Source organism: Tasmannia lanceolata, unplaced genomic scaffold, assembly GCF_043159265.1.
Source record: "Tasmannia lanceolata isolate RefF3 unplaced genomic scaffold, GAP_Taslan_0.1 ptg000037l, whole genome shotgun sequence".
Lineage (NCBI taxonomy): Eukaryota > Viridiplantae > Streptophyta > Magnoliopsida > Canellales > Winteraceae > Tasmannia > Tasmannia lanceolata.
Genome location: NW_027518714.1, coordinates 14,939,492 through 14,953,146, shown reverse-complemented (window position 1 = coordinate 14,953,146; position 13,655 = coordinate 14,939,492). Strand labels below are relative to the sequence as shown.

General features: G+C 37.3%; 1 protein-coding gene across 1 annotated transcript in view; it reads left to right on the top strand.

Moving 5' to 3' along the window:
* The window catches only part of LOC143860205 (serine/threonine protein phosphatase 2A regulatory subunit B''beta-like), a 33,380-nt gene that overhangs the window by 4,262 nt on the left and 15,463 nt on the right, over nucleotides 1–13,655 (top strand). The window contains exons 2-4 of the mRNA XM_077370769.1: nucleotides 10,263–10,502; nucleotides 10,675–10,780; nucleotides 10,883–10,982. Of these exons, the coding sequence (XP_077226884.1) occupies nucleotides 10,263–10,502; nucleotides 10,675–10,780; nucleotides 10,883–10,982 (446 nt within the window). The remainder of the gene's footprint in view (nucleotides 1–10,262; nucleotides 10,503–10,674; nucleotides 10,781–10,882; nucleotides 10,983–13,655) is intronic.

Below are 13,655 nucleotides of genomic sequence, written 5' to 3'. Positions count from 1 at the left end.
GCCCAATATGTTGGATATATCCATCGTGGTTTGATTTGGTATAATTGCCTAAATAGAAGGACTAAAATGCCGGTATAGGACCATGTATTGGGCTTGTTTAGGTCGACGAGCGATGCACTGGTAAATATAAATTGGTAAGTATTTTTTGTTGAAAAAATTTATATAAATTGGTAAATATAAGAAAGTATGAAATACGGATAAAAAAATAAATACCATATTCATTAACATGATATTAATAATTAATCTATGATATTTATATATGAACAGTTATGCACTTAAGTACATTAGGTCGACGAGCGATGCATCATGGTTTTTTCTTATCACTGCTTAAATCAATTTGACAATGTCTTGATACATATAACAAAGTTCCATTTAAAAAAACAATACATATAACAAAGTCTTTTTCAATGGCAGGCATGATTGAGAGTGTTGGACTCTTGGATTCTTTTAGCTTTAGTGAATATTCGTCGCCGTAGTTGGTAGGGTAATTTTTTTTCCATCTTGGGTTGATTGGGGTGAGTGTCTCTTATTATACTAGTTGATGACAACATGCTTGTGCTATTGACGAAAAGAAATAACGGTAAGCCATCGGGCAGGTTAATCTTGGTTTGCTAGGTTAAGGGGGGCTAATTGGTATTTGGCACCTTTTGCAATCTTGAAGAGACTAAATAATTTTGGTAAGACATGTGTAGTTTGATCTCGAGTTCTTATGATAAGGGTCCGTTCGAAGATCAATGCAAACTTTAGAGGTTCGTGATGTTTAAAGACATTGGGTATGGCATATGATTAGCTTTGTATCACATAATATTTTTGGAAATAGGCCATACATATTACCCTTACATACTCCCATAGGATATCTTATGTGAAAAAATTCAAAAAAGGATAAGACAAGAAGCTAGTATTCAAATACCTAATCACAGCATCTTATAAAAAATTAAGTCGAGGTGCATTCATAGAAGGCGAAAACTATCCATGATTCAATATACCTTCCCTTTTTGTGAATACTGTAATAACCATTTCAAACTGAGAATAGTAATTAAAAAAATCAAGTTTCGGAAGACCAAGAATATAAATAGAGCAACGGAAGGGGCAAAACTCGATTCCAAGAGGGTAATAACAAAAGCAAGAGCCTAATCTTAAAAAATATTCAACAACCATAAGGCTCTGTTCGTTTAAGATTGTGACAACCGACTGGGGCGAATCCAATCAGTCAGAGCAAAAAACCTGGCAAAAAGATCAAGTAAATAAAAACCTAATTCTGAAAACATAAGAAAGATACAAATTGCAGGAAACACATAAACCCGAACTCCAAAAATCAGAGAGAAAAGAAGACGATGTTGAAACAAAATCTATTGAAACAAAATCTATGAAAGATACAATAATAAAAAACCTAACACAAAGCGAAATGTAGAAACCCAGATGGAAAAAGCATGATCATATATTACCCGTGCGATCAAAACTCTCATCTGAAAACCTAAAGAGTGAATCTGAAATTTTAATCCCGGAACCTTAAAAAAATGACTGACCAGCTTTGAATGAAAAATCCCTAATTTTGGGGCTTTGTTAGTTGGTAATCTCATCTCTCTCCATAAGACATGGATTGGATTCCTCAGTTCAAGTTAGGTAGATGAATTGCACATGCAGGTAAAGGAGAGAGAGGTTCTGCCGAGAGATGAAATGGGGTAGAAATTTAGGTTTTTCTGAGGTGAGAGGGGTAGAAAGAACGGTAATGGTGTGGGTGGAGAGGGTTAAGAGAGAGAAGGGGTGCTCGACATTTGCAGGTCCGAAATTCTAGCAAGAGAGAACTGGCATGGGAGAGAAGACGCGTGGGCCGATCTCACGGAAGAGAGAAGAGTGTGTTCACATGGGAGATAAAGAAAGAGGGATGGACGCGTGGATTCTATTTTATCGTATAGGAGAGATAGGTAGAGAGATTTTGAGGGAAACGGAAGCCAACTGAGGGTAATGTCAACGTGTAAATAGGAGAGAATTTTCAAAAAAATAAAAAAAACTCCTAATTTCTCTTTTACCCTCGCAAATATCTATTTTTGACGTTCTTTCTTGGCTTTGTCTTCTTTGCTCTGTACTCCTTTGCTCTCCTTTACTCTGGATGATCGAACATAGTTACAAAAATGCGCTCACTTGTCCTATCCTTCAATATCCACCAATAAGTAGTAGAGCGATCATAGAAACTTAAAGCACCCAAAGAAATAGGAATTTGAGAGAAATAGAATTTTTATAATCATAGCACCCAAAATTAAAATTTGTTTATATAAACAGATAAAAGCAGAAAGGCTGACACACAAATAAAGATCATAAACAGGCATTTGCATATTAAGAAAAAAACCATTGAGACATCTAAAAGAACTAAAAGTGCAATCAGGTTTTTAAGAAGCCGTGAATTTTAATTCTTCTCCCATATACACCTAATCCTTTTTGTAAGACCCTTCAACAAATCTAAGAAGAAAGAGGATAAAAAAAAGACACCAAATCTTTCTCAATCTAAATCCAAAAGGAAAGTGCATCGCATCAATGCATATTTAAGAAGGAAAACATGACAGAAATAATCCACATATTACATCCTCATAAATAAAAATAAAGATCATTAGCTATGAAAAAAAATAGCCAAAATAGAGGTCATTTCAATAAAAAAAATTGGAAATCAAGAGCATGGAGAACTACATGAAGTGAATCATAAGAGATGTATGAGACAATGAGACAGATCCAATAAAGAGATGGCTTGAAAGATACACAATCATAATGAGAAAACTCATGCTTGCTTTAAGCCGTTGGGTTTCAGTCACAAAATAAGGAAGTCTTTTATAAAGATGAGGTTCCTAGATAAACTTATGACCCGCTGATGTATCTGAAATGACCAAGTGTCAAAAGACAGCATTATGTATAGCAGGATTAATCATGGTAGTTTTATTAAGAAGTTACATATATGGGAAATCCATACCATTTTCAATATCCAATGAGAAAGATCAAACATAAACTCTTTAGTTACTTAAAAAGAAAACACATATTGTCATAAGCTAGTTGTAACCCACACAACAGATCATTCTCAGACACAAATCTTATGTTGCAAAACTGCAACTCAACTAATCATCTTAATATGAATTACCATGTGTTTGTATTGCTATCTTGTTTTGTCCTTACTTGATTCTAGAGCTTGACAAAGCCTTGTCTGAGTTGGTCACGGATAAGAGACGGTCAATCTGTGAAAAAAGAAAGTAAATCGCACATCTTCGTACCTTAGTTGACATTCAATTCCAAGCTAAATAGATTAAAACCCATAGACCCATAAACAAAAATCAATCACAAATTCCAGCCAATTTAACAACTGCAGCTCTAATTCTCTCAAATAAAAGGGGACCTTTATAACCAAACAAACAGAGGATTTCCAGCCAATTTTACAACTGCAGCTCTAATTCCCTCAAATAAATGGGGGCCTTTATAACCAAACAAACAAAGGATTTCAATGATGAAATTGAATTCAGGAAAAACATACCTTGGAATTTATTTTATAAGAAAAAGACCCATTTCCTAAATTTTCTCAGAAATCAAAAGGAATTTCAAGTGAATTCATACATCTTAGCACCTTAATTAATAACCAATTCCTTCAATACCTTCTGCATCAAGAAAGTAATGTTCTTCTCTTATATCCCTACAACAACAAATGTAAGCAAATCCTTGTCACCAGTAAGAACAAAAAAAGAAGAGAGAAAATGAAATGAAAATAGAAAGAAAGTTAAAAAGAAGAAGACCAACAACACATGTAAAATTGAAATATGGGTCCTCTCTACCTCCTCAAGTTCCGAATACAACAGATTTTCAGAAACTCTTTTCCTTGAGAGGTTGTTTCACCTTCTTTTTGATGTTTCTGCACTACAAAAGGGACTTAACACCTTTGAGGATGATTTACAGCCAAATTGCAATCTGGGTGTTAATCGAAACATGAATATACACTCCTCATTGATCGAGTAGAGCTATGTACTGCAATCTAAACCTAAACAAAGAAGAAATTAGAAGAAGAAAATAAGATGGGAGGCTTTCATGAGAGAGAGAGAGGGAGAGAGAACAGAGATTTGGCTGGACAGAGAAAAAGTGTTGTAGCTCTACTTTAGGGTTTGGAAAAGTTGTAGAGAGAGAGCCAAAGAAACCCTAGAGTAGAATAACCCTAGTGGAAAATGGAGAGATGTGAGAAGGGATAAAATCTGGTAGGAATTGAGATCAGAAAGTCTTTGGACGGCGCTGCTGCTCTTAGGGTTGGATCCGCGGCCATGTCGACAGTCGAAAGAATCCTAGAGTGGAAAAAATGATGAAAGAAACCTAGAGAAAAAACCCTGAAAACAAACTTGGGTTTTAGGGTTTCTAAGGTTTGAGAGCGAGAGGCTTTGTGGAAAGAGAGAGGGGGGTTTGAGGATTTTGTCGAGAAAGGGTTTTGAGAGAAACGCGTGGAGGGAGATATTTCTCAATGAAAATTGAGCGACGTGGGACACGTGGTAGAGAATGATATCTAGCCTAAGGTCATTAAAAACCATAGAGATATGAATTATTTAGGGACTGAAAGGTAAAAGCATATGAGAGAGAGTGCAGGAGAAAAATCGGCAGCTAAAAAAATAATTCTATTTTCCCTCTTCCTATATTGTAATAGATGTGTGTGTGTGTGTGTGTGTGTGTGTGTGTGTGTGTGTGTATATATATATATATATATATAGAGAGAGAGAGAGAGAGAGAGAGAGAGAGAGAGAGAGAGAGAGAGAGACACTAGTGTAGATAAATTATCTACACTAGTGTGTTGAAACTCTTTTCTCATATATATATATATATATATATATATTATTGTTATTGTGTGTGTGTGTGTGTGTGTGTGTGTGTGTGTGGCGTCCTTGAAGAAATGGCCGCAAGGGCACCCCCATCCCCCATTTGTTCCACATCATCTAAAGTGCATTTATTTAATTTACAGTTTTCAATGCTATTATAAATGCACTTTCTGTAACGTGGATCCCAATGGGGATCCAATGCACTGAATAATAAATTTAATAAATGCACCGAATAATAAAAGCACTTTAGGTGACGCGGATCCAATGGGGGCACCCTTGCGGCTGTTTTTTGTAAGGGTGCCCTCCACTTTAGGATTCCTCTCTCTCTCTCTCTCTCTCTTATCTGTATGTGTGTGTGTGTGTGTGTGTGTGTGTGTGTGTGTATATATATATATATATATATATATATATATATATATATATATATATATATAGAGAGAGAGAGAGAGAGAGAGAGAGAGAGAGAGAGAGAGGGAGAGGAGCTACACACTCGTGTAGCTAACTTAGCTACACTGCCGGCTTAAAATACAGTGGGCCCACATTGTTTGGGTGATCCAAACCATTCATTTGATAGGCCCTCACATGGATAGGGTGTGCCAAAAAAATCAGCTCCATAGGATCATCCCAACCCTTCAAATTGTGGAGGCAAAAATGGACAGTTTGAAGGGTTGGGATGATCCTATGGAGCTGATTTTTGCGCACACCCTATCAATGTGAGGGCCTATCAAATGCATGGTTTGCATCGCCCAAACACTGTGGGGCCCACTATATTTTAAGCAGGCGGCAGTGGCGGAGCCAGGATTTATACATAAGGGGGGCAAAATAAAATAATATATTTAATCCAAAAACAATATTACACTGTCAATGAAAACTTTACTACAACTGTCCTCGACGAGTCTTCATGTTCTGAAAGCAATGCATGATTGTTTCATTATCAGTGCTACAAAATATATCTTTTTCAATGTAAGTAATCAGACTATCAGTCATCCATTGATCTCCCATCCGATTTCCTAATCGACTCTTTACTATCTTCATGCCAGAAAAAACTCTCTCGACTGTAGCCGTTGCAACGGGTAGAATTAAAGCCAAAGTAACAAGTTTATAAATTAGTGGGTACAAAACATATCTTCTTGTCTCAACCATTCTCTTAGCAAGATCACTAATTCCTTTGAATTCGGAGAACTCAATGCTGTCTTTCATATCCATGATATATGTTTCCAGCTGATTATCAAGTAACAAAAGTTTTATTTGAGAGAACTCAACTGAGTAGAATTCAGCAAGACGCACCAATTTGTGCTTATCAAATGCAGAGAACAAATCACTTGGATTTAACCATGCCATACACGAAAGCAACTCGGTATTTGCCACAGTGAAACGATCATTAAGCTCATTAAGTTGCTTATCAATAACAGGATAAAACAACTCGACACGATAATGATGTATGTTCTTCTTTTCTTCTCCGTTACGCTGAGACCGCCCTCGAGCAACAAACATAGCATCCATATTAGGGACAACTATATTCAGTTTGTCACAAAATATAGAAACCTCTTTCAACAAAGAATCAAATGCTTCCTCAGTTCGCATAGCCCCCAGTCGCCGCATAGCTATTTTAACCAAGATCATAGCATTCACAATTTCTTGATCTCTTTTTTGCAATGCTTGAGATAATTCATTTGTAATTCCCAATAGATTTTTCATCATGTGAATGTTAAATATGAAATCAAAAGACTGCAATGAATCTAATAATATGCCAGCTTCACCTCTCTGATCACTACTTACACAGTTTTTTGCAACAATGTCAAGAACATCAATAATAGAAGAGAACATACTAATCAAGCTTAACAAGGTATAATAATGTGAGCCCCATCGTGTATCACCTGGTCGTTTGAGACTAGTTTCTTGATTTTGTCCTCGACCACTTGAAAGTTCACCATTTTCAAGTGCGTTAAACACTTTGATAGCTTGTTTCTCTTGAAGAATATCACGGCATTTGCGCGAGACTCCAACAACATTTACAACATTAGTGACCAAAGTGAAGAGAGTATCAATGTTCTCATTATATTTGGCAGTAGCAACGAGAGCCAATTGGAGTTGATGTGCAAAGCAGTGAATATAAAAAGTATATGGATTTTCTTTTAAAATCAATGCTTTGAGACCATTAAACTCACCCCGCATATTACTAGCTCCATCATAACCTTATCCACGCAGTCTTGAAATACTGAGTCCGTGCTTTAGAAATAGTACTTCAAGTGTCGCCTTAAGTGATAAAGCACTAGTATTGACAACATTCACAATGTCTAAAAGACGCTCAATAACATTCCCTTTTTTATCCACATAACGTGTTATAACAGCCATCTGCTCTTTAATTGATACATCTCGAGCTTCATCAATTAAGATAGAGAATAATGCATCTCCAAGATCTCTAAAAATGACATTGGTGGTTTTGAGTGCACAAGCATGAACAATATCTTTTTGAATATCTGGCGCTATCAATTTGAGATTTTCAGGAGCATTATCTGAAGTCACCCTTTTAATTTCCTCATTATTCTCTCGAAGAAATTCAAGAATCTCTATGAAATTTCCTCGATTAATAGAATCATTAGACTCATCATGACCACGAAAAGCTAAGCCCTGCCGAAGAAGAAATCTAACACAATCAATAGAACAATTCAAACGGACTCCGTAGTCAATTCGACCTTGATTTGTCTGCTTCTGCAAGATTGTTTGGATTTGTTGTCGTTGATTCATTAAACATTGACAATTTCTCCAAGCTTGATTATGAGCACTGTTAGGACCTCCAATGTGTTCTTTAAATTTTCCTTTTTCTTCCAATTGGTAAATCCTTCAACAACAACATCACAACTACCGGCATGTTGTTTACTGTCTGGTTTGAAAAGATAACAATATAAACAAAATGCTGCATCTTTGGGACGCTATATTCTAACCATGTGGAATACTCTGTAAACCAAGTATAAACAAACTATCTTGAATATTTCCCAAATGATGTTTGCGGAAAATCATCCAAATGAGGTTGACAGGGTCCCCTTTGAAAATATGCTCGTCGAACTTCATCCCTTATATTAGGGTGATAGTCCATGATTGGCTTCCGTAAGCCAGGGTCCACAGGAAGATTTGTCAAATCAAGGTCCGAAGAACTTTCTTTCATACTACCTCTTTCTTTGGTAAGGTTTTCTTTCTTTTCAGTAGAGGGCATTCGTTCTACTGCATCCATAGTTGATTGTCTTTTAAAGTACTTTTCCATAACTGTTCAAAATAGAAGTTAATTAAGAAAAGAATTCACAAATATGGATTTTAAGCAAAAAAAAACCTAGAAATAGATTCCACAGAGAGATTCCCAAAAAAAATCCAGATTTTAGTTGATTTAAAAATCCAAGATTGACATTGATTAGGGGCGGTGGATGGTCTGATTTGAAATGGACCGTGACCTAGATAAGGGAAGTAGGATCTGATGAACACTCCGAATCCAAACCCACCGAGAAGGGATTTGAATGGATCGCGACTAAGACATTGGTGGATCCGATCAGAAGCAATAAAATCTACTTATTGCCTTGGTCATGGTCTTAGCAATAAAAAGTCACTAGTTCAAAAAAATTCAGATGGACTGGAAAAAAAATAAGGACACGTGGTGAAGCCGTTAAGTAGATTTCATTATACTCCAATGTTATTTGCACCGACGTCAAGGGGTTCACAACATTTGCTCCATATTAATTGTTGTTCTATTATGGGTACTATGTTCACTTGATGGAGAATATGTGTCATATAATCATGGATCATATTCAACCAAGTAGCAGGGTGGTCTTGGAGCCAGTTTACTTGAACTTGTTCATGGGTACTGTGTTCACTTGAACTGAAAATCCAAAATGAACAGGATCTTAATGTTGTTCTATTGATGTTTTGGAGCCAATTTACAGTGTGCAGTTATAGTTTTGGTTGAGACAAATTTCAGTGGACCAGCTAATTCATGCTACCTTCAATACAAAACTTAATTGCTATCCAGCCAACCAATCATAGATTCTGAAATAGGAAATTTTATTTTGGCCAAAATGATCAAAAATTAATAGCCATAACTCAATAGGGATTTCTTTTTATGATTTCCTTCTACTTAGTTTCAGAAGTGAGTTACAGGTATAACTTATAACTTTATAAGGTAGACTAGGAAGCTCATTTCATCCACTCACAGAGGAAAAAAACAGTTATATGATAGAGACAAAATAATTGGAAAGAAAAGACCGACCCACAAAAAAATCAAAACTGAAGCATTAAAAAAAAGTAATACAAAAATAATCAGCAGTTGAGGGTTGCAAAATCAAAGAAGTAAAATATTGGGTTGCAAAATCTGCTGACCCAAACCCCACCCATTGATTACTGATTAGGGTTACAAAATCAAAGAAGTAATACAAAATTGGGGCTCTGCCACTGATTAGCAGATTAGGGTTGCAAAAAAACCCTAGAAATAGATTCCACATAGAGAGAGAAACTGGAATCATAGAAATATACCAAAAAAAAGAAAAAAAAACCAAAGCAAGTACCTCAGAACTTGAAATCAGAGCTACTTTGAGTCTTGGTCGGCCACTAAGGGCGAGCAACGAGCTTCACAACGTCTTCTTCTCCTAAAAAAAAAACCCAGCGTTTTCCCTTTTTTGTTGAGAGACTCGAGATACCCAGCGCTTTGAGTCCCTTTAGGCTTTAGGGTTTTGACTTTTGAGGCAAAAAACCTTTCTATATTAAATTTACTGCCCGCCTTGTATTACTTGGGACAACCCTCTTACGTCTAAAATTATTTAACATGTTTAAGTGGGTGGGCCTACTACGAATTTTTCCCAAACTTAAGGGGGGCAGTCCTGCCCCCCTTATGCTAAATGTAGATCTGCCCCTGGCCGGCGGTGTAGCTACACTTTTCTCATATATATATATATATATATATATATATATATATATATATATATATATATATATGAGAATAGTGTCCCTGCTCAGCTGCTCAGATAGCGAGCAACTGCTTCAAAAACTCATGTGGCCCACATTTTTGGGGTGATCCAAAGCATTCATTTGAAAGGCCCTTCCATGGATAGGGTGTGTACCAAAAATCAGCCCTATAGGATCATCCTAACCCAATAAAAGGTGTAGGGGAAAATGGACAGACACTGTTTCTGACCATTTTTTCCCTCCACAAATGGCAGGGTTAGGATGATCTTAAAGGGCTCATTTTTGGTACACACCCTATCCGTAGAAGGGCCTTCCAAATGAATGCTTTGGATCACCCCAAAAATGTGGGGCCACATGAGTTTTTGAAGCAGCTGCTCAGATAAGTGTTCCTCAATGTCGCAGCTATCTGAGCAGCTGCGCAGGAACACTTTTCTCATACATATATATATCATCTTAAAAGTGTTCCTCAATGTTGCTATTTGCATGCAGGTGAAAACCTTGATTGAAGATGCAAAGGCAGGTGTACCCTTGAATGTTCCTGGGAATTGTAGCAGCACAAATGCTAGCAATTCTTTGCCTTCCATGTTTCCTGCTGGGAGTGCACCTCCGCTGTCTCCTAGAAGTGCTTCTGGTTCTCCACGTATATTGAAACGCCATGGTGCTGGGCCTTCACATTTAAGTTCTTCACTAAAATTAGTGAGTGAGCCGGTGAGAGAAGTCATACCTCAGGTATTAATTATATTCTGATTGTATTAACCTTTCTTCTATAACACCGTCTCTACTTTTTATTACTCAAGATTACTGGTTTGCTTTATTATGCTTTTCTCTAAGTTCATAGTTAGTTTCATTCATGAATTGGATTTAGATATAGGTTTTGATGGAGTGCTTGAAATGCTTGCAGTTCTATTTCCAGGATGGTCGGCCACCTCCAAGTGATCTGAAAGAGCAATATTTGTCTAAAATTGATAAGCTTTTCTTTGGTCACTTGGATGGATTGCAGGTTCAAGGTGAGAAGCACAACTGAAATGTGTCTGTCCTGATTTACTACTTTTAGTTTTTATTTGTTAAGTGGTTGTAGCTTGAGCTGATAAGTTTCTCTTCTTTATCAGAATTCAAAACTCTTACAAAAGAAATTTGTAAGCTTCCATCATTTTTCTCCAGCACCCTTTTCAGAAGGATTGATGTTGACTGCGTTGGAATAGTGACAAGGTATTCATGTTATGTTGTTACTATTGGAAATTAAGTTTTTAAAGTTACGTTAAAAATGAGGCAATGCTATGATTAAATTCTCAAGAATTTGATTATTGGTTCAATCTTTGTGTTTAGGCTTTTTAAGCAGGCAAATGAGGCAATGCTATGACGGTTGTTATACACTTACACTTGACATTACTTTTTCCTGCCCAATTTTACAACTAAGCAATTGCCTGTGCCCAATTCAATGCGGTAGTGCAGGATCGTAGCAGAGTTCAACTCCACTCTTTTGTATTAGGAAGTTCAGTGTGGTTAGTTATGCAATTGTTTGGAGGTATCCTGTTTTGACATGCTTTGCCCCTTCTAACCTAAATTTGGGAAAGTAGAAGATATTTTCTTTATATTGTTATTGTTAAGTGTCTTGTTTCCCACAGTTTAGTGGGAAACAACAATAGAAATGCCTCTTTTAGGTTTTAGAAAAAATCTAGGTTTAAAACCCACTTCTCTTCAACGAGAAAGGTGAGGCGGCTAGAGAAAGGGCATGAGAGAGAGAGAGAGAGAGAGAGAGAGAGAGAGAGAGAGAGAGAGAGAGAGAGAGAGAGAGAGAGAGAGTCTTTTCTTGTATTTTCTCTCGGGTTGTTTCTCAGGTTGCTCTTGTGTACCATCTTGGTTGAGAGTACAAAGAAAGGTCGCGGGTTTTGTGTTGATCCATCCTAATCCATGTATTTTGTTTTCTCATAGAGGAAGATCTTGTTCTCGTTGTTGGATGTAGGCATCTTGGCCAAACTACGTAAAATCTCGTTGTTCATCATGTGGCTCGTGTTTATTTTTTAATTTCCGTTTATTTGTGCAATCGGATCGGATTTGCCGATGGATTTTCTCAACAAATGGTATCAAAATCGAGGTTGGAGCGATCGTTGAGGCCTGGTGGAGCGATCATGGGTGTTGTGATTGGATCGTAGCTACAATGATTGCCGGAAGGTAGAAAGATTATTTGAAAGATTCTCGTCCCTACAAGGACAAGTACGTTGTGATCTTAGATAACGATAAAGTTGAGTTCTACCCAATTCAACATAGGCAGGTTTGACGGAAAGGGTAGTTTCACTCTATGATAGATGAGGGTGAAGGACATCCTTGTTTAACATGGCCTAGCTTAGGCGTTGAAAGGAAAGTATGGGAAGCCGGAAAAGAGGACGGATGCCGAGTGAGAAGACATTGAGTTGAAGCGGCGGCACAATTTGGCTATGTCTGACAGATAACGTTATGGAAGAAGAAGCTCCTAAATTATGAGAGAAGTTGGAAAAGCTTTATATGTTAAAAAGCTCGGCCAACCGATTCTATCTAAAACGGCAATTGTACGGGCTGAAGATGCCATAATACATGAATCTTCTAGAACACATTACTGTGTTCAACGGGCTTTTGGATCAGCTCCACAAGGTTGATTAAATTTTGAAGGAAGAAGACAAAGCCTTTTTGCTTTTTACTTCGCTTTCGGATTCATATAACAATCTGGTGACGAATTTATTGTATGGTAAGGATAGAATGAAGTTAGAGGAAGGCATGATGCCACCCTTATTGATTGAGATTCGGGAAGAAACCCATTCTTGATGAAAGTAAAGCGCATGGGCTAATTGTTCATGGTGGGACTCAAAGAGGAATGTCGTCTGATAGGGGAGGGCTAAAGATGCAGGAAGACAAGAATCTTCGGAACACGTTATTTTCGGGCTTGTGCCATAAGTTTGATGAAAAGTTGAAGGAAGAAGACAAGGCCTTTTTGCTTTTTACTTCGCTTTCGGATTCATGTAACAATCTGGTGACAACTTTATTGTATGGTAAGGAACAATGAAGTTAGAGGAAGGCATGATGTCGCTCTTATCGAATGAGATGCGGAAGAAACCCGTTCTTGATGAAATTCAGGAGCATGGGCTAGTTGTTCACGGTAGGAAGCAAAGAGGAATGTCGTCTGATAGGGGATCAAGAAAAGGCATGTCAAGATCCAGGGTTAGCAGAAATGACGTGCAATGTTATCATTGCAAGGAATACAACCACATTAAGTGGGACTGTCCGAAGCGAGTTGACACATCAGACATTACTGCTACGAATAAGGTGGTGGCAATAACGAATGAGTAGAGCGAAACGGTTGAAGATGTTCTCACAGTCTCTACAGGTAATCACACTTTTTCATGATGAGTGAATTCTAGATTTATGATGCTCTGTTCACGTATGCACGTATGCTCCAGGAGAGAATATTTTGATATGTTCTAGAAGATAAGGACAGGTGTAGTGTCCTTGGGTGACGGGTCTACTCGTGACATTACAAGAATTGGGATGTTGAAGATCAAGATGTTCGATGGAGTGGTTCGTACTTTGGGTGTTGTGGCGTATGCCCCAAAGGATATGGAAGAATCTAGTATTGCATAGCCGATTGAATTCCAGGGGTTGCTATTTAGTTGCAGATGGAACCATGGAAATCAGACGCGTTTGTATGGTTCTAATGAAAGGAGAGAAGTGTGACAGATTAAAGAAAGGAGACTTAGTAAAGAGTTTACATTCCAATCTTCATTGAAGAGTTGTGTTTCAAGAAAAGAGACTTAGTGATGGTGCAATTGCGCAAGAGCTATTCATGATGGGTTCACACAATAAGTCAAGCACATGAATATTAACACATGAAATAAGATAATTAATGACAAT